At 35.5% G+C, this 24182-nt stretch overlaps 3 protein-coding genes and 1 long non-coding RNA gene across 8 annotated transcripts; 3 read left to right on the top strand and 1 right to left on the bottom strand.

Moving 5' to 3' along the window:
* The first annotated feature begins 974 nt into the window (after positions 1 to 974).
* LOC123677570 lies at positions 975 to 1528 on the top strand. The gene is made up of 2 exons (XR_006747118.1): positions 975 to 1177; positions 1252 to 1528. It is a non-coding gene; the product is annotated as an uncharacterized LOC123677570 (long non-coding RNA).
* LOC123677569 lies at positions 1229 to 6146 on the bottom strand. Of its 4 annotated transcripts, none has more exons than XM_045614167.1 (8): positions 5759 to 6146; positions 5401 to 5705; positions 4624 to 4891; positions 4266 to 4481; positions 3960 to 4204; positions 3104 to 3834; positions 1430 to 1491; positions 1229 to 1371 (listed from the first exon to the last, which is right to left on the bottom strand). In XM_045614167.1, exons 1-8 carry the CDS (start codon positions 5819 to 5821, stop codon positions 1321 to 1323), a joined length of 1941 nt encoding a protein of 646 aa, XP_045470123.1. In that variant the 5' UTR covers positions 5822 to 6146; the 3' UTR covers positions 1229 to 1320. The 4 variants fall into 4 exon arrangements, with proteins under 4 accessions (XP_045470123.1, XP_045470124.1, XP_045470126.1 ...); XM_045614168.1 differs by having other exon boundaries at positions 4627 to 4891; XM_045614170.1 differs by having other exon boundaries at positions 4624 to 4888.
* A 153-nt stretch (positions 6147 to 6299) lies between these two features.
* Positions 6300 to 9065, top strand: LOC123677568 (GATA zinc finger domain-containing protein 14-like). The gene has a single exon (XM_045614166.1). It carries the CDS (start codon positions 6434 to 6436, stop codon positions 8876 to 8878), a length of 2445 nt encoding a protein of 814 aa, XP_045470122.1. The 5' UTR covers positions 6300 to 6433; the 3' UTR covers positions 8879 to 9065.
* A 1637-nt stretch (positions 9066 to 10702) lies between these two features.
* On the top strand, positions 10703 to 24100 carry LOC123677514 (solute carrier family 2, facilitated glucose transporter member 3-like). 2 transcript variants are annotated; one of them, XM_045614077.1, is made up of 9 exons: positions 10703 to 11036; positions 11093 to 11188; positions 13115 to 13247; positions 13299 to 13460; positions 15511 to 15701; positions 16094 to 16360; positions 20136 to 20348; positions 22626 to 22829; positions 23849 to 24100. In XM_045614077.1, the coding sequence occupies exons 1-9, from the start codon at positions 11031 to 11033 to the stop codon at positions 23978 to 23980; spliced, it is 1404 nt and encodes a 467-aa protein (XP_045470033.1). In that variant the 5' UTR covers positions 10703 to 11030; the 3' UTR covers positions 23981 to 24100. The 2 variants fall into 2 exon arrangements, with proteins under 2 accessions (XP_045470033.1, XP_045470034.1); XM_045614078.1 differs by lacking the exon at positions 10703 to 11036 and having other exon boundaries at positions 13115 to 13243.
* Positions 24101 to 24182: the final 82 nt, after the last annotated feature.

The following is a 24182-nucleotide window of genomic DNA, read 5'->3' as shown; positions in this document are numbered from 1 at the left end:
GAGAGAGAGAGAACTTTATTGGTTACATATCAAATGGCTATCGACCGAAGTAGTTGCTTCTGACTAACCCCAGGAATCAATAAATATTTTTAATTAATGAGTGGCTTTTTCATTTGAAGTGAAAATCTTGAGGCTGTTGAGTAAAAACAATATTAATATAAAATTTATTCACAAATTAATATCATTAAATTCATAACTACCTTCAAATCTGCTAGTTCAAATGATAAAAATATTTATATCCACTGGTTCTTGTGATATGTCAACAAATTTGGTTTTTTCAAATTGAGAATTTTTACACTTTCACACAAGACAAGGATTTTGAGGATGTTAAGAGTTTTTTATAAATTATTTCTTCATTTTATTATTCGGAACAGAAAAAATCAAAAGATATTATCAGGGTCAATGAACGAACAAAATTCGATATTTTTTTGAAAATTTTATCAGGAAGATAATAAAAACATAATAAATAAGTTAAAATTATTTCAAATTATATACAGTAATTTCGAATTATTCTCATGATGAAATGATGTCCAGCAAGTTCTAGCACAAATAATATTCAACATTTAAATTACTTTATTAAAATATTTGACAATTAGGTTCATTTTTTTCATTTCAAGACTGTCTTTATCATTTCATCGACTTTTATGACTAGAAGTCTTTATGAATAAATAAATTCCATTAAGTTCAAATGAGAATTAAATTACAAAAATCAGGAATTCATAAGATGTTTTTGGTTAAAAAACTTAAGTAGACAATTTTCATACTTCATAACTCACAAAATACAGTTGACATCGATAAAACATTCAAGTGGTAATTAGGAACTTTTCTGAAAAAACTATTGGACACTCAGTAATTTGCAAAGAGTAACCTTGAGGTAAGATAACATTTACTTACATGGAATGTAAACATATTGTTTGATAATGCAGCAAATAAAGCTATGGATTACAAATTCACATTCAAGAAAGATGATTTACTATAGTGCATTGTTTGTTAAACTTAACTTGAGGACAAAATAACAAAATATATCCAGTACACGATGTAATCTAGATCATGCAAACATTCAGAGATGTCTTCAATAATCCTGTGAGAACCACACAACAATGAACAACCAACATTGTACATATATTTATGAATGAAAGATTCGATAGAAGAAACACATATTAAACAGATTCCACAAGTAATTATTGAGAAAATGACATCCTCTGAAATTATTATATAGACTCAACACCTTTTAAAGAAATTCTATTTCAGAAAAAATGAACCGTATTGGGAATCACATTACCTCAGCCTTTTCAATAACAAAACAGGTTCATTCCAGCCTCACGGCATGAAGGGTCTTCTTTGCAAATTGTCCAGAACCGATCCAAAATCCTGGAAATATATGATAAAATTAATATTTATTCAATTACGAAACATTTTAAGATCTTACCGTTGTGGTATTGAATTCTTCTTCATTATCATCTGGATTTACAGGTTCTAGAATCTCTGGAACTAATAATAAAAAATAATATACAATTTTACAGTGCCAGTACCTATACTTGTATTTATAAACATGTAAAAATTTAAAATTATCAAAATTGGAAGATTATGGCTTTTTTAGATGAGTGGTCTTTTAAAAATTTTACCATAAGTTTTGGCTGTGAATGTGGTAGTCATCATCAGAGGTATCTCAGTAGAAAATTATATCTTGACAAATTGCTTCAAATTTCGTTTTCAATTTTTGACCAAATCTGCGGTATGCATCTTCGAAGGTATCTCATCAAACAATGGAATTGAAAGCAATTTTTCAAGATACAATCTTCAACCTATACACCTTTAATCATAAGGTTGCAGGCAAAATATCTGCTTAAAAGACCTCGATACCCAATAGAACCATGAAATCCTTCACCAATATAAAAACATACGAATTTTACACAAAAATTTATGATTTCTTTTTGTATTATCAAAAATTTCTTCAAAACATTGAAAAATCATAAAAATCAAATCAAAAATTCGTTCCTCAATGGATTCGAACCTTGGACTCGTTGCTTGATATACTAGTACGTTGCCAGTAATGTCAGAGTTCCTCTATAGTGATGCAGTTACATTTACTATATTGGTATACTCATATTCAAAAACTCATAAATCCGAATCTATTGAGAATATCACCAAATTTTCGAAATTTTGTACCAACTTCATTGTGAATAGCTCTTATAGTTTTCAAGAAAAATTCTGGCCTGTGTATGCACAGATTTCTTTAATTTGAATTTCCGATTCTATACATTTCAAACATACATCATGCATATGTGGAAGTTTGTGGCACTCGCCTTTAAGGCTCGTGCCACAAACACACGAGCGTGAAAAGGACTTTTACTACAACTGCTATGGAAAGTAGCGTATTCTTCACAGCTTACTCAATTTCAAAACTATGTATTGCTCATACTGTTGGAAATATTATTCCCCACGGCACTTTGCCCACACCTCGCTTGGTAGACCAATGAAATTGGGCTTTTGAGTCGTTTCTATGGAAACGCAATCAATTAGCACATACTGTCAACGAAGGCCATTTTGATTGGAATCAATTCTATTACTTGAATTATTGAAATTTGTGCAGTTGTAGGAAAAGTATAGTGTGCAACATACTCTCGCAAGAAAAGTTGGACTTTCCCCACTTGTTGCCCAATATACTATTCTCCACATGTTGCACAATATACTTTTCCTACAACTGCACAAATGTCAATAATTCAAGTAATGGACTTCAATTCAAATCAGAATGTCCTTCGTTGACAGTATGTCAATTAATTTATTGCGTTTCCATAGAAACGACTCAAAAGCCGAATTTCATTGGTCTTCCAAGCAAGGTGTGGGCAAAGTGCCGTGAGAAATAATATTTCCCACAGTATGAGCAATACATAGTTTTGAAATCGAGTAAGCTATGAAGAATACGCTACTAATTCGAGTGCCGCAAACACACGAGAGAGAAAACAACTGCTATGAAAAGTATCATAGCAGTTGTAGGAAAACATATTTAAAAACTAAATTAAGAGATCAAGATAAATTTTTGCAAGTGGTTTAAAATTAAAAATACTAAAACTGAAAGATAATGAAGGAAATTTTATTTTACCGGCTTCAATTTTTGGCTCCTTCAGACCATTAGGTAAGCTAAATTCTTCATTGATTTGTTGATTTGAAGAAATGGTGTTTACTTCCCCATTATCATTTGGTTCTTTTTTCAATGGAATAGGTCTTATTGGAAAATGTGATTCAGGAATTTCAGATGCAAAAGGGGTTATCAATTCTGGTTCCTTTTTGACAGCTGCTTCTAAGGATATATTATCAGAAACTGTAGTTTCAATCTCAGGTACTGTTATTTCTTCTGAAGAAATTTGGGTCGGAGTGAATTGTTCTTCTGTTTTTTCCACTTGACAGTCTTCATAATCTTCATCATTGTAATCATATGGTTCACTTTTCACTAAACTAGGATCAAAATTCGATATTTCTGAACTTTCACTTGTAGTTCTTCGATCACAATTGTTAGGATTGGGGGAATGACTTGGTGAAGAGTTTTGAGGATCATAACTAGTCGATGCACTATACGAGTCACTTTCATCGGGTTCCTTATGTTGAGAATTATCTGAACCATCAACTTTCTCAGTCGATGCGCTGTCTTCTTTTTTCTTTTCTTCTTGATTCTCTTTTGAATTGGAAAAGCTCTTTGCTTCTCCTGGCATTCCAACAGTCCCATGCAATCTTCTGAATCTAACAATCATACTTTTTGAATGAAGATCAGCATAATGCGTAGCTTTGAATGCTTCTATCGAGTCTTGCACATTTTTGAATGAAACAAATGCATACCTAGAACCCAACACATTTAAGAATAATATTATATCAGGTTTTATAAAAAACTTGGACATAAGTATGTATGCTAAATAGATTAATATTCATTCAATTGTAATTAATAATTCAATTTTAATCCGTACCTGGTGTAGCGCATTTTTTTCGCAAAACCAATATCGATTCTTTTATTTTTTGGAAAAAATGTAACCATGTCTTCTTTAGTTACTTCTTGCGCTAAATTTCCTACATACAAAGTTAATGGATCAATATCTTCAGGGCCTACGTTTTGTTCTTCTTCTCTGTCTTTCTTATATTCCGCAGATAAATAGCCCAATCCGAATTTAATTTTGTTAAGTTCCTCTATTACATTATTCGGTTCAGCACCGTCCTACAGAAAATAAGATTTATCAGGAATGAGTTACGCATATTTTACATTTGATTGAACTCACTGCAAGAGTCACAAAACAAAACCTTGGATTCGACGGTTGCTGGAAATAAACAGTTTCTATAGAAGAATGAAACTTTGATACTATATCCCTGTTGAGTTCCTGGTCCGGAAATTTGATTTTCAAGGAATGATTTTTGAAGAGTTTATTGTATTCTCTTTCAACGACAATTGCCATTTGTGCTTCTTCATCTGTCCATGCCCTTTTAGCAGGAACTGACTGAAAAGTATCAATATATTTAAAACAACACCTTTCATTTTTTCTTCACAAATCAGTTCAAATTTTGTATTACTTCATTGTTACCAATCAAATAAAATTAATTAAGAAAAGAATAACAAAATTTCATTAAAACCAACTTTACCACCTGAGATAATGGCTTCTTTCTCTTCTTAGATCTTTGAACTTCTTCATTTGGCCTGTGATTCTTTGAATCAACATTATTTATATCTCTTGAGTATCTTGAATCTATATTTGTGGTATTTCTTGTATACTTCAAATCATTATATTTAGCATAATTATCATAAGATTCTCCTCTTTGATCCAAACGTGTTTCATACCTGGGCCTTTTAAAAATCGATTTTGGAGGAGACCAACTCTGAGAACTACCATATTGATCTGTATTATATCTGCTAAAGAGGAATATTTTTTATCAATTTTGTAGAATTTTAATAAAAGTAAAGATAAAGAATATACAATAGCGTAGTATCAGTACTCTATATTCCAATTAACAGCTCGAAGGACATGTATCAATACAATAATAAGGCAAATTGGCAAAGTTACACTCGGTTTTGACCAATTACAAGCCTATCCAGTGAAGTAATGTATGTCCCCCCAATGTAGGTGTTCTGTGGCATCAGCTGACACTATTCTACTCAAAATATTCAAGGTTAATATATTATAGCGTTGTGTTTGTGCTCAGTATTTTCTTAAGCTATAAGCAAATATAGTCAATTGTGAGGACTAATGTGATTGAAAAAGTTAATATATTTTAACAAATCTACAAATAATTAATTCAAGTTCATGGTAAGTAATGATTTAACTAAGGGTAAACTTGAAAAAGGTTTTAATAATTTCAACAAAAATTAATTTGGTATACCATATATAATTCTACTAAAATCTCCATACAACAAATTATTACCTTCGATATTGTCTGTTTTCCGTTCCATAATATTGTGAATTATCTGAAGGACTGTTTCCATAATAACCTGAACTATCCGTACTGGATGCAGGGCTCATACTTGGAGAAACAACGGTTTTTTTAGGCGTATTGTATGCAAGTTTCAATGTATTCATGTTGTTTCCTGTCATTAATCCACTGAAAACAGGTGGTGGTGGTCGAGAAAAATCTACTGACCAATTTGTCCAATTTTGAACAGTAGTTGGAGGCGGTGGGGGTGGTGGTTTTACTATAGGTGGACTGTCAGTAGGAAGGGGAGGAATAATCTGAAACAAACCACCAATTAATAACAAATAATCAGTTTTTTCCAAATATTTACAGTTGGTATATAATTTGGAGGTGGAGGTGGCGGATATCTGAAAGCATAGTTTTTCTGGTCCATCTTCAATAAATGTTTGATTCAAAATATGTTTATTGTCACTTTCATGGCAATAATTTATGGTAACACTCAATATTTGTGTATGACAAATTTCATAACCTTGTTAATAAATAAATTACAAGTCACAGACATACAACCAAAGACTAACTAGTAGTCTGTGAATAACAGACTGTGATACAACTTTCAAGTTTCAGAAATTCTAGCATTGATAATGAAATAATAATAATAATGTTTATTGATAATAGTGCCAAATATCAGATTTCTGATAACAGAAATTTTGTTCAATGGTCAAATATATGAATTTTAATATGTAACATTAAAATTGTAAGCATCTTGTTAACATTTGATATGTTTGATATCAAAGGAGTGAAGAACAAATATTAGATTAGTTATTGTATTAATGGCGACAGTACTCTCTTCAGTATTTCAACTTCATCAACTCAAAAGTTTAAGAAAAAAATATATTGTACATGTTGTACAATTCTTATTACATTCTTGTTCTGTGCTTGTGCTGTCAATTTCAAAACTAACGTACGTTAACGTTTTTGAAAAGAAATAAAATAGAATATCTTCGTAAACAATTAGGTATTATTTCATTACGAGGATTTTTATAGTATGAATAATCAAAATTCGTCTGTGAATGTCTTTTATGATAGTGACGAAGACGTTTGTTGGGGTCCAGTTACTTTAAGAGAAGTTAAAAGGGATTTGAAGAGGGACACAAAGCTTAATCCAAGTTACCGCCGTCAAACCGCTGCTTTCATTCCTTTGCCAGTTGAAGAAAATAAAAAAATGTCCAGCTTCACTTCAAGTCATTCCAGCAAAGATTATAACACTGCTAATGAATCCTTGGAATCAAACAATATTGGAACAATTAATGAAATGCAGGAAAAGGCTGAAAAAAACACATCTCAATTGGATTCCAGCATATGTGGTTCTGATAAATTTCAATCAATAGAAAATATAAATGATGGAGTGGAAGTTGTTGAACTTTCATCAGATAGTGAAGATGAAGTCACTGATGGAGGTCTGTCCAATAACGTTATTGAATTATCTTCTAGTGAGGATGAAGAACCCCATCATTCTGAAAATGAAAGGAGAGATCTGCAATTACAAAGTTCATTTATTAACTTTGTTGAAAATGTCAAGTTAGAGAATGATAGTCTTATGTCTAAGGAAAATAGGATTTCATTTGATCATTCTATAAATGAAGACTCGCAATTACTCAGCGCAAATGAGGAAGAATTTGATATGAGGCAGATACCAACTATAAGAATAATTGCAAAAACGCCAATAAAAGAAAGAAAATATTCATCAAATTACAGTGTTAATGAAATTTTGAATTCAACTGGCAGAAGTAAAATTTCAGAATCTATAGAAAAACATAATTTAACTGATGAAGCTATTGCCAATTCGCCCAAAAGAATGTTAGATTTTTCTTCAGATCTTTCTAAATCTGGGAACCATGGTCCTATGGAAAATTTCAATTCAGTACCAAATAATGAAGATGAAATGTTTGAAAATAATTCGGAAGATCAATTGAATACTACTTCAAGTGACAACCAAGACAACTTAATTGATGATGACAAAATACAAGAAACTCCAACCAAGATACAAGTGCCAAAAATCAATATAATCTCAGTCACACCAATAAAGAGACCAAACTATTTTTCGATGAGTTATTCTGCCAGTCAAAATAATAGTTCAATTGATGGGTCTTTACAGTCAAGTAGAATGGAAAAGAGTTCCGCATATATGTCAAATGAATCTGATGAATGTATAGAAATTGTAGATGATAATTCAAATGATTCTGGTAATATGGAGAATTCATATAGCAATGACCATGTTGTGCTATCATCCCATTCATCTTCACATAAATCAATGAACACAAGTCAAAACGAGAATGAATATGATTATTATGAAGAAGTCAATCATACTCTTTCTAAACTTGCCTCAGACCTCTCATTGAAGAATTCAGATGAACATAATCATTCCAACTTACAAAATTCTTCTAGAACTTCCAATATCCTCAACAATTCAAGTCAATCAAACAATATACAAAATTCAATGACTCCAAATAAATTTCAAGATTCAAGAAAAACCAGCAATATACAAATTGATCCCATAAATTTGAATGATTTGAGTAATTCAAGTAGATCAGACAGAACTCAAAGTATGACTTCAAATATAACAAACGATGCTAGAAAATCCAATCATAAACAAAATGTTTCTCTGAATAATTTTAATAATTCAAACCTATCGGACAATATTGAGAACAATTCAACCAGGACCTCAAGTCAACATTATAGCACCCAAGATGATTTAGCTTCTAGTATCAGCGATAACCAAACAAATGATTCTTTGAATGATACTTTTGCCGAGATGGAGAGATTATTAACAAAAGGTTTTGAGTCTGACTCTGATGATAGCATTGATAATGTTATTGATCCTTCACCATGTAAGCCTTTTAAAACACCACTTGGCAACTCGACTTTTCAGAATCAATCCAGAATACCTGTACCTACAAGCTTCAGCGATGATTCCAAAAGTAATGCATCCTCTAAAAGTGATTTCAAAGTTCCCAAATTTCCTGTGAAGCCCATCAAGAAGACCCCAAATAAATTTGCAGCCTCCCCGCTACCGCTTAAAAATATAATAAGCCCTGTAAGGGTTTATATCAAGAATTCTCCATATCCTACATTGAAACACAATAATAAACCTACAAGCAGCTATTCACAACACATTCTTGGAGGTTTATCAGAAGGACACGCTATGGTACCTAAAAAACATAAAAATTTGTTTGGCAGCTTACCAGAAGTAGTATATAAACCATCGAAACTTATCAAAGAAACTAGTGATAATCTTATCATCTTACCTGACAATATAAGAAAACTGATTACAGAAACAACAGTTGTTAAACATGAACCTCGTAAAAGAATTAATTTCGATGAAAGTCTGATTCCTGTAGAACAGAAGTTGAATATGAAAGATATATCGCGTATTGTAAGTGATGACCAGAATATGTCTGTCCATGTCAAAAAACAAGGTTTCAATTTGTAAATTTGAATTATTTGCAACAAATACTTCCTGATTGAAATGACAACTGTAAAATATTATTCTTTTTAATTAAAATATATTTGCGTGATTGCTAAATATTTAATATTTTCCTTTGAAATTGCAGCCTCACTCTCTTCACAAATTGTTATAGAAAACCATATTATAGTAATTATATATAAATAGATCTGAATATTTATTTATTTGTTCCCTTTTCACACACTTTTTCTTGGGAGGAATGGGGGAGAGTACATTATTCAAAAAGTAGAACAAATTCATATTTAAGTGTATAGAGAAGATTTATGAGAAGTAAAAATTATACTCCTAGAGAATTTTATTCCACGTTTTATTCTCGCATCGAAGAAACAAGATTTGAGCGAATTCAAAGGCAATAGTTAATGTTTTCTATAAAGTAAACTCTGGTTTATCTTCAATTCTATATACTTTTATACTCCTTTTTTATTATTGTAGGTACCAAGGATGTTTGATTAGAGAATATTTTTACTGATGAACCTTAATCATTTGACCTATAAAAAATTAATTATCAGTTTGAATGGGTGTACACACTCAGACCTAATATTAGTGATGGTACTGCAATTATATTTTTTTTCTTTAAAATTCCGAAAATTCACTAGAGAATTTTTGCTGTAAGCCATCTATACACCATTTATTGAACTTATGAAGAATTGAACGAGTAGAATTCTGTAACGTATATGTCATTACCAAAGCTTGGTAAGAGCTACTTTTCCTAGATGTCACAGCGTAGAAGAATCATTTCAAAAAAATCTGGTGGTTGCATTATATTTAAGCGCATTCACCTAAAAAGCGTATGGTATTGGTATATTTGTTTCTGATCTGCTTCAAAATGTTCAAAATTTGATATTACGACGAATCTACAATTCTGAACACCTGTATGCGATAATATGTTTCCTGAACGAATTTGGAGTTGTTGTATGATTTGTATTGTGGGATTTTGTGAAAAAAAAATTGGCATCGGATCACCCTCAACATTTTATATCATACCTCAAAACTGAGATTGCAAATTTTGTAGAAAAATTGTGCTCTAAAAGTCTAGAAACATTTTTTTGTGCGAAATCGATGCCTTATCCGAAATATAAGAACTCCAAACCCTTCAAAAAAATTGTAGAAAGTTCGAATTCAATCGAATTGAATAAATCAATCGAAATTTTTTTGCTGATTTCCTAGAAGCCTCCATAACTTGGACGTGGGAGAACAGAAAAGGAATACCATAATGTGAGTAATATGAATGGAAAGAAAAAAGGTTTGGAGAGTAGAAACGTTCTATTAGTAGTGTCCATTTCTTAAATTAAACGATAAATGACACTGCATTTTCTATGGAATCCATTATATTTTTTGACTTGATTCAGCAAATATTTGTTTTTCTCGGTCTCCACTTTGATTTTATATTTTATGCCTTTAAAATTTGGAGATGCGGTTGTGCAGGTTGATGGGATGCATTAGAACTATGATTTTCCAAATTTCTATATTTTTATCATCCCATTCTCGGTTTCAAGTTTCAACAAATTTCAAAACGTGAACTGTGAAAATTTCAAGAGAAATTAGAAAACTTTTACCACAGAACAGTTCCAATCCATGAAAAATTATCGAAAATTCTCCGATGGAAATACCTTGGAGATATGTAGTTTTTTTTTAACAATATTCAACAATGGAAAACGATACCTACCTATGAAAGTCGAAGAGTTCCGTAAATTGATAAACCAATTTGCGGTTTCGTTATTCATAAATTGCTGATAATAATGGAAAATCCTTTAATCTGTTTGTTAGTGTTGGTGTTAAAGTTGTTTACAGTAAGGTGTTAAACTCAGTTTGTACGTATCCCATCCCAACTTGTTTATCAAGATTTCCTAAAGTTTAATAATTGGATATAATTATTCTAAGCAGTCCTACGAATTGGTTATTTTATTGAGTGACATCACTAACCATTGTGGAAAAAACGCAACACAATATTCTGTATTTCATTTAAAGTCATTTTTATCGCTGCTCTATAGATATCTGTGACAATATTTTGGCTTGAAGTCCTTTCGATATTCGATTAACAACATCATTATGACAGAAATGTGAATTAGTTTATATTTTTTGTGTATTTTTTCTTCCTCAAATGATCCAGAATTGAAGAATGGCGGTAAGTATTGAATTTTTTTCAGTGTTGACTTTTAATTTTGAATTTCAATTTTCTAGTTTACCGGAAAACTCCTGTTCTCTATCGTGGCATCAGCCATAGGATCAGCTTTTCAACATGGTTACAACACTGGTGTAATGAACAATCCACATCAAGTAAGTTCGATTCTCACAAATCAGGTGTGAGTGTACAAGTAATATTTCATTCTCACCCAGAGTTGATCCTATTATCTTTATGGAAAATGGACACTGCATTCCTTAAATGAGACATTGTGTGTGCTACTTTCTAGAACATTCACTTTAATACCTAAATCTACTGATATGTAAATTCAAAAAGGTGCATGAGCTTTAACATTAGGCGAACTCGAAGGAATTGTAGAATTCGATGGCTAACCAGTATAAAACAGATTCACCTCTCATCGGAAAAAACACCGAATTCAAAAATTCTTTGGGTGAGTCCAAGTGTTCAAGGGCCAAATGTAGACGCCGAGTTCTGTGTTCAGGCTGTAGTCGAGGTACCCTCAGTGGAATACGATATCTCAAACCTGCCGCAAGTATTCGACTACGTAATGTAGAGAGCCATAACAGGCCAATTGAAAAGTCCCCAGTCTACCATAATAAAACACTTTTTTTTTTTGACAAAATTCGATTTTATTATTCAACATAGTTGCCTTCGAGGCGAGGCGATACAGCGATTATAGCGATCTTCCAACTTTTCGATGCTATTTTTGTATACGATTTGCTTTCGCCTCAAAATAGGCCTCAGTTTCGCCGATTACTTCTTCATTGGCGCTAAATTTCTTTCCAGCGAGTATTTTTTTGAGGTCTGAAAAGAGGAAAAAGCCGCTGGAGGCCAGATCTGGCGAATACTTTGGATGCAGAAGCAATTCGAAGCCCAATTCATGCAATTTTGCCATGTCATTTATTTGTGACACGACACGGCGCATTGTCTTGATGAAACAGCACCTTTTTCTTCTTCAAATGGGGCTGTTTTTAATCGCTTTCATCCTTTAACTATCCAATAACGCTATAGGTATAATAATCTTTGTTGATGGTCTGGCCTTTTGGAGGTAATCAATGAATATTATACCTTGCGTATCCCAGAATACTGATGTCAGCTGACTGTTGTGTTTTCCCTCGCTTTGGATTCGATTCATAGTGTTCAGTCCACTCAGCTGACTGTCGATTGGACTCCGGAGTGAAATGATGGAGCCATGTTCAATCCATTGTTACATATCGACGCAAAAATTCAGGTTTATTGCACTTGAACAGCGCCTTCAAACACTGCTCAGAATCATTAACACGTTGTTGCTTTTGATCGATTGGGAGCTCACGTGGCACCCATTTTGCACACAGCTTTCTCATGTACAAATATTCTTGAATGATATGATGTACACGTTCTGGAGCCAAATTTATGTAGATCGCTGATGGACTCTTCAGTTAGGCAATCCAGCGATCTCTGCCTGAGAGACCCTCTCCCACCAATCACCATCGTGGAGAGGTGACTCTGATCCAACGCAGCAACCCTCATAAACCCACCGGGGCCGTAGTAGAGCGTAGCGCGACTCATAACGCCACCTCTAGGGCAGACAGAGTCACTACAATGCTGTGGTCGGGTTTCTCTTAATAGCTAAGTGGATTATAAGGGTTTTGTTGTTGATAAGCCTTCTACCACTCCTTAGTCTTTCTAGAAGATCTTTACGAAAAAAATTGGCCAGGAGATTCCATATACGCGATACGTCACTTTGCAAAACATCAATTTCAATAAGAGACAATTAATATTTGAACATGGCCTTCTTCAGTTAGAGCCATAATTCTAGCATGGTCTTTCATTCTTTTCACTCTGCGATTCATGTCGGCAGTCAAAATCGTAAAATTCAACTGCTTTCACTTAGTATTCGCATGTGATCTCCAGAAAAATTGCAAACATCTGTTTCTTTTGCTAAAGATGTGACGATTCAGAAAGAAAAACATTGATGAACAAACCCACAAAATATTGTTGATATTGAGAAATGCCTTCATATGAGAATAAGGTCATGTGGTCATGCAAAATTTTTGAATATTTGTGTATTATTTTCTCAGGTGATGGCGATGTGGTTGAACGAAACAATGATCGATAGAGGGCAGGATACCGACGAGCAGAAGGTGAATTTGGTATGGTCGGTTATCACTTCCATTTTCGCCTTGGGAGGAATGATTGGAGCTCTAGCAGTAGGTAAGTTGCTTTAGTGGGATAAACTTGCGAAACCCAACTTCGAATTTGTAGGATTACTATCACGATTTTGCGGCCTTAAATGGTCCCTTATCCTCAACAACATTTTGGTCATCATTTCCGCCGTTCTGGTGTTCGCTTCGAAGCTCACGGCTATTTACGAACTGCTCATCGTTGCCAGATTTGTACTTGGTCTGAATTCTGGATTATTTGCAGGTTGGTATCTTTTTATTATTCAACAGGGTTAAGTTTTAGGTTTAAGGATGTAGCTTACATCAAACGTATGAAAATGGCGGGGTTTCGAAACATACTGACTGACAAAGGGACTGCAACACCCAGAAGGAGCTGTTTAAATTTAAAATTTTTTTTGGTAAAACATAGATGGTATAGCAAAGAGTAAATGATTGAATTTAGAGAAAAAAACGAAGGGTTTGCAATTTTTTTCAATAAATTTGTTAATAATGTGTTTGTCCACCACGATTATCTATACATTCCCCAACACGTCTCGGCATTGATGCAATAAGATGGCTAATTTCTTCTTGGTGGATACTATATCAAGCTGCCTGTACTTCATGTCTCAGAGCCGCTGGGTGAATTTCCAAGCCTTCTACCCATGATGTCCCAAACATGCTCTATGGGCGAATGATCGGGGGATCTAGGGGGCCATGGCAAAAGATTCACATGGGTCGCTTCGAAAAAGTTTAAACTAACTCTGGCAAAATGAGGTCGGGTATTATCTTGCCGAAATATTGGATCCTCGAGCCGGTTAAGGTAAGGGAGAACATATGGCCCAACTATTTCTTGAAGGAACGCAGCACTGTCATGTTATCTCGAATGAAGACTAAAGGTGACCTACTTGCATGTGCAATATCACCCCATACCATAACGTCTACATGACGCATCAAACTGAGGTTCACGTCTTTCTCCACGACGTCGTCCAACCCATCTTTGGCCATCTTGTGCACCCAAGGAGAATCAAGATTCATCAGAAAAGACGACCTGATCCCATTCCACATTCCAATGTTGAAATTCTCTGCAACACTGTATTCGTTGCCGGCGATGTTCAACCGTCAGAGGTAATACAAGATGGGGTCGATAATGCTGCAGTCCAAAAGAACTTATCCGGCGGTAAACTGTTCGGACAGTTACAGGATGGCCTTTTTCTCCTAACCACTCATCAGCCAAAGATCGAGTTGTCGCAAATCGGTCTCTAATGGCCATGAGTCTTAGACGTCGATCTTGAACTTCATTTGTACCCCTTCGACGTAAGGTGCCTACTCTTCTTTGATTTTAGGCATTATCAAACCACATTTGACAACATCTCATAACAGTAGTTGCATTTCTGCTCGTATGGTTAACGATTTCTCGAAATGACAACCCCGCCTCTCGTAGACCAATAATTCGACCTCTTTTAAATTCACTTAGCTGGCGATAAATCACGCGTACACGTGCTCTAGGCAATTTAAAAGCTGGTTTGTTGTAAAATATAATAAACTTGCAAAAAACGACTTCAATATATAAATAACAAACATTTTTTGCATGAAAAAGCCTTCATGATTTTTTTCTCCAAATTCAATCATTTACTCCTTGCGTCCTTGCAATACTATCTATGTTTTACCAATAAAAATTTAAAATTCAAACTGCTCCTTCAGGGTGTTGCAGTTTCTTTATCAAAAGTTGTTACTTTGTAAGGTTATGAGCATTGAAATAATAATGTATCCGACTATGGAGTTTTGGCAAATACATATTTGGAAAAATAGTATCTCGGTCCAGTGGATCGGTGCAACAATTAAAATATTTGCTTGATAAGAAATATATCGTATAAATGAGAGTTCTCTTTCAATGACAAAGTGGGGATGGTCACACCGGCAGCTTGCGCCGCCGTCTTGATAGTCGATTAGTCGAGTATTATAGCCGCTCTCCACGGTGGATCAGGTATAAATACGACAATTTAATTCCATTGTATGCAAGGAATTCATTTGCGTCAATGACCGACACAAGTAATTTTCTCTGTGGATATTCTAGAGATTAAGTTTAAAGATTGCTAGTCCAGGCTAATGACCAAAGCAGTCGATGCCTTCATTCAAAGTAAAAAAAAAAATTTAGAACCTTAGTTTATTTAAACCTTTTCAAGATGTCGTGAACTTTGGAATGTTCGAAAATAACGGCACACATGGTTATGGTTATTGTTTAAGGAAAATCTAACGTTGGCCAGTTTACTTAACATTTCAATACGTAGAATATTCATATTTACACATTTTTTTAGGTTTATGTCCTATGTACCTCAATGAGATATCTCCTGTAGCTAAAAGAGGGGCTATAGCATCCGTTTACCAACTAGTCATCACGATATCTATCTTGGTAGCTCAACTACTCAGTTATGAAAAAGTTCTTGGCAGCAGCAGCTTATGGCCATATCTCCTCGGTGGTGTCATCTTGATTCCTTGTGTGTTTCAGGTAATTATCAATTTTTATCGAAAGAAGTATAGAGAAAGAAAATCAGAGAACTTTTGATCGCTTGTTCATCTTCATCACTTCCAATCTAGACTGAAAAGAGACCTGAGTTACTCTTGTTTAAATTTTCGTTTATTAAACCACTGCATGTGTTCTAAAAATTGTTTTGATGTTTCATTTTCTTTATTATTTTTGATCGCTTATTCTTCTATTCCATTTATTTCTAGCAGGATTTATGTTGAATTCAACTTTTCTTCCTCCTTCACAATTCATAAATTCGTTTTGGTCAACCTCACACATTATAAGGATTTAAAAAGGTCAAAAAGAGCTAAGCTCCTGGAATCTTCGAATATAGAAAAAATGACAATCGATAATATACCGCAGGTTTTTCGCAGTGTCTGACTATGCCGTTTTGCCCGGAATCCCCACGGTACCTGCTGATCATAAAGAAGAACCAGGATGGTGCTCAGAAATCGCTGAAGTGGCTCAGAAACACAGACAACAATAACGAGGAGATCTCAGATATGCAGAAGGAGGCTGCAGCTCAAGAAGCCGCCGGTTCGGTAACTTGGAAGGCCATGTTTACTAAGAACTCCCTGAGGACGCCCCTCATAATATCTCTGATGATCATGCTGGCGCAACAGCTGTGCGGTATCAATGCAGTAAGTTTTAGCTTCAGTTACATTTATTTATTTGCTGGAAACTAATTTAAACCAGTGTCACCTGTCCAATGGGCTATATGCGTATGCTTCAATTGTTTAGATATATACCCCTAGCAAATGAGATGACCATAGAGTGCTTATACTACTCTTTTATAAAGCTCGTAGAAACATGGAAATCGACTCCAACATAGGAATGAAATAGATGATATTTTCATCAGCTGATTAAGGTTAGAAAGTAGTTTTGATTGAACCAATCAGTACTATTTTGTCATTGGTTCAAATTCGAACTTTTTTAACCTCTCCTTCATGGCCAAGCAACGGGATTCAAACCTTCAATTCTCACCTTAATGCTCAATGCTGTGCTATGCACTATCGACGATCTAAGTATTATTAGATCATTGATGGTAGAGATAGATAGATAGATTTAATTAAGGAGGTTTCGTTTCACTGCGACCTAATGGTCTTTTGTGTCCCCCATCAGAGCTATTCTCTCCTTAACGTGATCTACAGCTCGCCTTCCAGTTCCAGAGTTCTGATGAACTCCAATATCTGGGATGACTTCAAGGAGGCTAATTCCTCACTTCTATAAGTTTGGTGCCAAGGCAGGTTTTGCGTTGGCTAGCGATGCCGAGGCATTCCGTCACTAGGTGATCCGGAGTTTCTTCCTCCTCCCCCACAGAATCTGCACTCGTCGTTTTCTGTTAGACCCATTCGCATGAGGTGTTTCCTAAGGCGACAATGCCCTGTGAGGATTCCAATGAGGAGGTCTAGCATATTCCTACTAAGACCTAGATACTTCTTGGATCTTGTAGAGTCAAAGTTTCGAAGAAACTTTTTGGAGTGATACAAACCAGGAAGATTCCGCCAGAGTTTTTCTCTTTTGGTTACCTCCTTTTCCTGAAAATCTTTCTTGTAGATACATTTGTCTACACCACAGAAAGGTTCCGGGCCGATGGAAGGAGTTTGTGTTCCTTTTCTGGCAAGTGTGTTGGCCTCCTCATTCCCGAGTGGCTGGGAATCCAGACTGAAAAGACCCTGTTATTCATTCTTACCTATTTCATTACGTTTTCTTCGGCACTCCAATACCATCTTAGAATCGATGATATGTGAGCTCAGTGCTTTAATTGCAGCTTGACTATCGCTATGTTACATTTCCGATAGTTTCTTACTATGTAAATTATTACACATATTTCTATTGCAAGTATCTCTGTCTGAAAGACACTTAGCCTAGCGCTGATGGTACAGTGGTATTGATTTTTGTTGGAATCATCTTAGATTATGAATGCTCGATTTGGATAGTTAACTTATCTTACATGCATACCTCTAAAGCTATCGAAATATACTAACTGTCAAAGAAACTGCAACACCCAAGGATTAATGATTGAAATTTGGAGAAAAAACGAAGGGTTTACAATTCTTCTCTAATAAATTTGTTAATGATGTGTTTGTTCACTGCGATTATCTATACACTTCCCAACACGTCTCGGCATTGATGCAATAAGATGGTCTATTTCTTTCTGAGGGATACTTTCCCAAGCTATCTTTACTTCATGTCTCAGAGCCGCCAAAGTCTGTGGAGGCTGAGGTAAATTTCCAAGCCTTCTACCCATGATGTCCCAAACATGTTCTCTGGGCGAAAGATAGGGGGATCTGGGCGGCCATGGCAAAAGATTCACATGGGACGCTTTGAAAAAGTTTAAATTAACTCTGGCTTCATGAGGTCGGGCATTATCTTTCTGAAATATTGGATTCTCGAGCCGGTTAAGGTAACGCAGCGCTGTCATGTTACCTCGAATAAAGGCTAAAGGTGACTTACTTGCATGTGCAATAACACCCCATACCATAACGTCTTTTTTTTTTCGGTCCTGAGGTAGGGGGAAGCTAATGCCTTCTCCGCAACGGGCCTTGTGTTGCTGTTTGACACATTTCATGTCTGCTACGGATTTGTGTGGGACTCTCACCTCACTAAACCACCCTCCTCTTTTCCCGAGTAGGTATCGTCGCTACCTGGAAATAGGCTTTAAGCCTGTCCTCCGGTGCGTAACTCGGTGTGATCTGATCTCTATCTTGTCCCCTGTTGTTTTTTTCTATATCTCTTTCTTCCCCATTATATCTGTAATGAACTCATAAGTCACTTCCCATAATTCTTTGTTTTCAAGCATCTCGTCCACCACGTCATCTAGAACAGGGAGTCCTCCCAGTTTCTCTTTGAAACTATTTCTGTCTCTCTCCCATCTGGAACAGTCAGAGTACATGTGTTCCGGACTGTCCGGGACTTCACACATCTCGCACTCGTCAGAATCTGTCTTTCCTATCCTGAGCGTGTAGATCCCAAACGAGCCGTGGCCTGTCAAGAACTGGGTGAAATAGTATCCAGTTCTTCTATGCTGACACTCCGTCCATCTCTCTACGCTTCTGATCAGTCGCCTTGTCCAGTTGGCTGTCCTTGTCTCCTCCTCCCACCTTTTTTGCAATGCTCTTTTCGGGGGCCATTCTTCTGTTACACGGTAATCTTGTGCCAACCTTATATAGAAAGCACACCTCCGCCACCATGAGGTCTATCGGGGGAAAGCCTGAAATCACCTGGACTGCATCCGCAGAGACAGTTCGGCATGCCGATGCCACCCTCATCAAACCTCTCCTCTGAATGCTAATAAGCTGTTTCTTCTGCTTTACTTTTTAACAGCCTCTCTCCAGACCGGCGCCGCGTACAGAATCACAGAGTGCATTATCGTGCACAGCACTCGCCGACGAAAATACTGTGGTCCTCCGACATTTGGTAGGAGTCTCCGCATAACTTCCACCTTTTCACCTGCTTTTTTGACGATGTGGTTAATGTGTCCAGAAAAGATCATTCTAGAGTCAAACACCACCCCAAGATATACCATAACGTCTACTGTCCGGTGTACGTTTCAAACTGAGGTTCACGTATTTCTCCCCGACGTCGTCTAACCCTTCTTCGGCAATCTTGTGCACCCAAGGAGAATCGAGATTCATCAGAAAAGACGATCTGATGCCATTTCACATTCCAATGTTCACGTTCTCTGCACCAATGTAATCGTTACCGGCGATGCTCAACTGTCAGAGGTAACACAAGATGTAATGTAGTCCAAAAGATCTTATCCGGCGGTAAACCGTTCGGACAGTTACAGGATGGCCTTGTTCTCCGAACCACTCATCAGTCAAAGATCGAGTTGTCGCAAATCGGTCTCTAATGGCCATAAGTCTTAGACGTCGATTTTGAACTTCATTTGTGCCACTTCGACGTCCGGTATACCTACTCTTCTCCGATTTTAGGCATTTTCAAACCACATTTGACAACATCTCATAACAGTAGTTGCATTTCTGCTTGTATGGTTAACGATTTCTCGGAAGGACAACCCCGCCTCCCGTACACCAATTATTCGACCTCTTTCAAATTCACTTAGCTGGCGATAAATTACGCGTACACATGCTGTAGGCATTTTAACAACAATTAAACATCGATTTTGGATCTCCTCGAACAGCTGGTTTGTTGTAAGATTTGAAAAACTTGCAAAAAACGACTACAGTATTTAAGTAATAAAAATTTTTTACATGAAAAAGCCTTCATATATTTTTCTCCAAATTCAATAATTTACTCCTTGCTATACTGTTAATGTTTTACTAAAAAAAAATTGAATTTAAACAGCTCCTTTTGGGTGTTGCTGTTTCTTTGTCGGTTAGTATATTATAACTTTTACTGGACGTTCTTTCTTGTATAATTATCTGATATTATTGACCTGTGCCTCTCCAGATCATCGTTTACTCCAATGACATATTCCGTAATGCTGGTTTGGATGAATTCTGGTCAGCTTTGGGAACCGTCATCATCGGTATAGTCAATGTCATGATGACTATAGTATCACTGGTGCTAGTGGACCTTCTCGGAAGGAAGACGTTGCTTGTTATCGGTTTCAGTGGAACAACAATCTTCATGACCCTGTTGGCAGTCAGCATTAAATTCTCGGTAAGTGCGAATGCTAGATTTCAGCAACGGTTTTATCATATAAGAGTAGGAAGATTTCCATAATTTAGGTACCTAATACCTTAAATTTCATTTTGTGGAGTATCTGTTATGCTCTGGTCCTGGGGAGGTGTCTCTTTAGAGGCTACACAGAGTTGGGTTTTATAAATGGGTCTTTAACAGCAGTAAGGTACATAGAGAAAATTCTTATAGACCATGTTCATGTTGTACCTTATATACCATTTCTGGGAGAGCAGGGTATTTTTATGCATGATGATGCAAGTCCACATACTGCTCGAATACGCTCTATTAGTGATGATGTCACACACCGCCATTTTAGTTCTCCTGTCAGTGTTCGGAATCCAAACAAATAAATTGTCATTCAAATGAGTACGTTGTCGTTGAAGAAATTGGCTTATTTTGATAAATAAGATTATTCAAGGAAAGGAAGGATTTTACTATTAATTGATAGACAGAAGGCACGAGATTAATGCCAGTAAGTTCGAACTTGAAGTTCAACTAATAAACACGGCTTTTTACAAAATCTGGGGAATGATACAGGATTCAAACTTACTGGTATTAACCTCGTTCCTTCTGTCTATCAATTAATACTGAAATCGTTCCTGAAATACTCTTATTTATGAAAATAAGCCAATTCCTTCAACGACACCGTACTAATTTGAATGACAATTTATTTGTTTGGATTCCGAACACTAACAAGAGAACCAAAAATGGCGGTGTGTGACGTCACACTAATAGAGCGCATAGTTGCAGCATATCAGGCCAATTGAAAAGTCCCCGGTCTGATGACTGATGGCGGTGCTAATAGTAAATCCATATGACAGTAGTCCGACCCTTAGACTATAGTCCGACCATTAGTTTGTGAGTTAGGTATTGCGTTTGTAATGAGTGTAGCTACTTTTGTTATTTGAAAAAAGATGAAAAAAAAAAATTTCGTGTGCTGATAAAATATTACTTTTTGAGGGGAAAAATACAATTGAAGCAAAATCTTGGCTTGATGAAGAGTTTCCGGGGTCAGCACCAGGAAAATCAACCATCATTGATTGGTATACTAAGTTTAAACGAGGTGAAATGAGCACCGAAGACGGCGAATGCAGTGGACGCCCAAAAGAGGCTATCACCGACGAAAAAAATCAAAAAAGTTCACAAAATAATTTTGAATGACCGTAAAGTGAAGTTGATCTAGATAGCAGACATTGTGATGATATCATCTGAACGTGTATCATTCACGAATATTTGTAAATGAGAAAGTTGTGTGCAAAATGGTTGCCGCGCGAGCTCACAATCGATCAGAAGCAACAACGATGATTCTGAGCAGTGTTTGAAGATGTTTAAGTGCAAATAAACCTGAATGTTTGCGTCGATATGCGACAATGAATGAAACATGGCTCCATAATTTCACTCCGGATTCCAATCGACAGTCAGCACACGATGAACCGAATCCAAAGCTAGGAAAAACACAACAGTCAGCTGGCAAGGCTATAGCATCAGTATTTTGGGATGCGCAAGATATAATATTCATTGCAGATTACCCCCAAAAGGGCCAGACCATCAACATCGGTTATTATATAGCATTATTAGATCGTTTAAAGGATGAAATCGTTAAAAAACCGCCCCATTTGATGAAAAAAAAGTGCTGTTTCATCAAGACAATGCGCCGTGTTAAAATCAATGGAAACAATGGCAAAATTGGGCTTCGAATTGCATCTGCATCCACCTTATTCGCCAGATCTGGCCCCCAGAGACATTTTCCTGTTCTCAGACTTCAAAAGATTGTTCGCTGGAAAGAAATTTAGCGCCAATGAAAAAGTTATCGCCGAAACTGAGGCCTATTTTAAAGCGAAAGACAAATCGTACTACAAAAATGGTATCGAAAAGTTGTAAGATCGATATATCGCCCTCGAAGGTAACTATGTTGAATAATAAAATCGAATTTTGCCAAAAAAATTAGTTTTACTATGGTAGTCATGAATGAGAGAATATTAGGAGGCTCATATGATCATGCGAAGACGTTTGCAAGCTGCAATCAGAGCTAGAAGAGGCTACACGTCATACGAATATTGAAATTGTCATAGTTTTACAATATTTATTTCAATTTTGATTTTTCCAAAAAAAAAATTATTATTTCAATACAAATCGAATAGAAAGTTTAATTTTTCTTTGGGCAATTCTCTTTTGCCTACCATTTCAGAAATTTCAAGTAGGAAAGGTATTTGAACAGTAATGATCGAGTGAATAAAAAAACCTTTACTTTTTCAGGAAGAGTACACGGCGATGGGTGTTCTCTGTATAATTTTCGTAATTGGTTTCATAATAAGTTTCGCAACTGGACCTGGTTCTGTACCTTGGTTCTTGGTGACAGAGCTGTTCAAGCAAGATGCCCGCCCAAAGGCAACATCACTCGCAGTTTTCACGAACTGGTTTGCAAATACTATAGTTATGCTAACCTTTCTACCGATCAAGGTAAAAAATTACAATTTCTTTCGGTTTCTGTGCCAAAATTTAATTCATATAGAATTACCACATAGATCAATAGACTATGAGATATACCACTCTGCTTACCTTCAAGCCAGTTCAATATGCTATTACATTGAGTCACTGTTGCTTTTGTTTCATTATTATATGTTGTTACTTGGAATTTTGATGCCACGGATTTTTTTATTATCTTATCTATCAAATTTGTGATACAGAAAACACTTCTGCCAACCAACATTTTTCAATGCAAAAATCACTAAACGATAATAAAAACTCAGTGAATTAGAGAAAATACTTTAGCTATAATACTCGTACAGAAGCCTCATGCTAACACTTGCCACTTCGTGGTTCGTTTTTGAATTTTGAACTTGTGGAAAAATGCTTATATTATATAAGTGACTATACTAAAACATTCATTTTCCTACAACTGCTATGAAAAGTAGTGTATTCTTCATAGCTTACTTAATTTCAAAACTATGTATTGCTCATACTGTGGGAAATATTATTTCTCACGGCACTTTGCCCACACCTCGCTTGGTAGACCAATGAAATTGGGCTTTTGAGTCTTTTCTATGGAAACGCAATAAATTACCACTTACTGTCAACGAAGGCCATTTTGATTTGAATCAAGTCCATTACTTGAATTATTGGAATTTGAGCAGTTGTAGGAAAAGTATAGTGAGCAACATGTGGAGAAAGTCCTATTCTCGCTCGTGTGTTTGCGGCTCTCGCCTTTCAGGCTTGTGCCGCAAACTTCCACACTTGCGAGAAAAGTTGGACTTTCCCCACTTGTTGCACAATATACTATTACATATGTAAACATTCTCAACTGATCTAGGTAATATACAAAGAGCTAGGCATGATTAAATGGCTATGACATACATTTGCTAGCTTAAAAACAGTGTGATACATCCTGTAGTCTAATTTTTGGTAATATATAGATTGAAAGTACTTTTCTGTAGTTAGTGTCGAAAGTTATAAAATAATGTTTTTTTTTTCATTTTCAGTTCTATCTTGGATATTTCGTCTTCATCATATTCATTGTTTTCCAAGTATTGTTCCTAATATTCATCATCTTCAAAGTGCCAGAAACAAAGAACAAAACCATTGAAGAAATAACAGCCCTCTACAAAGACTGAGAAAAATTTTTTCATGAAAATCTGTAATGATATCTTTTGATTTCAATTACTCCTTAGAAAAAAAGAGAACAAATCTCCAGTTCTCTACTTTATTTTGTAAATATATATTTTTCGAATTAATTAGCATTATAACCATATTACATGATTTTAATATTTTTGGCTCTATAAAGGTAAGAAGCCGTAACTCTGAAGAATATATTCT

This window comes from Harmonia axyridis, chromosome 4 (assembly GCF_914767665.1).
Source record: "Harmonia axyridis chromosome 4, icHarAxyr1.1, whole genome shotgun sequence".
NCBI lineage: Eukaryota > Metazoa > Arthropoda > Insecta > Coleoptera > Coccinellidae > Harmonia > Harmonia axyridis.
This window is presented reverse-complemented; position numbering and strand designations above follow the sequence as displayed.

Bases quoted from the DNA above. Each gene is read 5' to 3' on its own strand.
- LOC123677569 (XM_045614167.1), bottom strand. From the start codon at position 5,821: ATGGACCAGAAAAACTATGCTTTCAGATATCCGCCACCTCCACCTCCA. The intron at 5,706-5,758 runs GTAAATATTTGG...GGTTTGTTTCAG, and splicing joins CTCCAAATTATATACCAACT to ATTATTCCTCCCCTTCCTAC. The intron at 4,205-4,265 runs GTGAGTTCAATC...TATTTTCTGTAG, and splicing joins TTTGTTTTGTGACTCTTGCA to GACGGTGCTGAACCGAATAA.
- LOC123677514 (XM_045614077.1), top strand. The intron at 11,189-13,114 runs GTAAGTTCGATT...TTATTTTCTCAG, and splicing joins TAATGAACAATCCACATCAA to GTGATGGCGATGTGGTTGAA. The intron at 13,461-15,510 runs GTTGGTATCTTT...ACATTTTTTTAG, and splicing joins GAATTCTGGATTATTTGCAG to GTTTATGTCCTATGTACCTC.
- LOC123677568 (XM_045614166.1), top strand. From the start codon at position 6,434: ATGAATAATCAAAATTCGTCTGTGAATGTCTTTTATGATAGTGACGAA.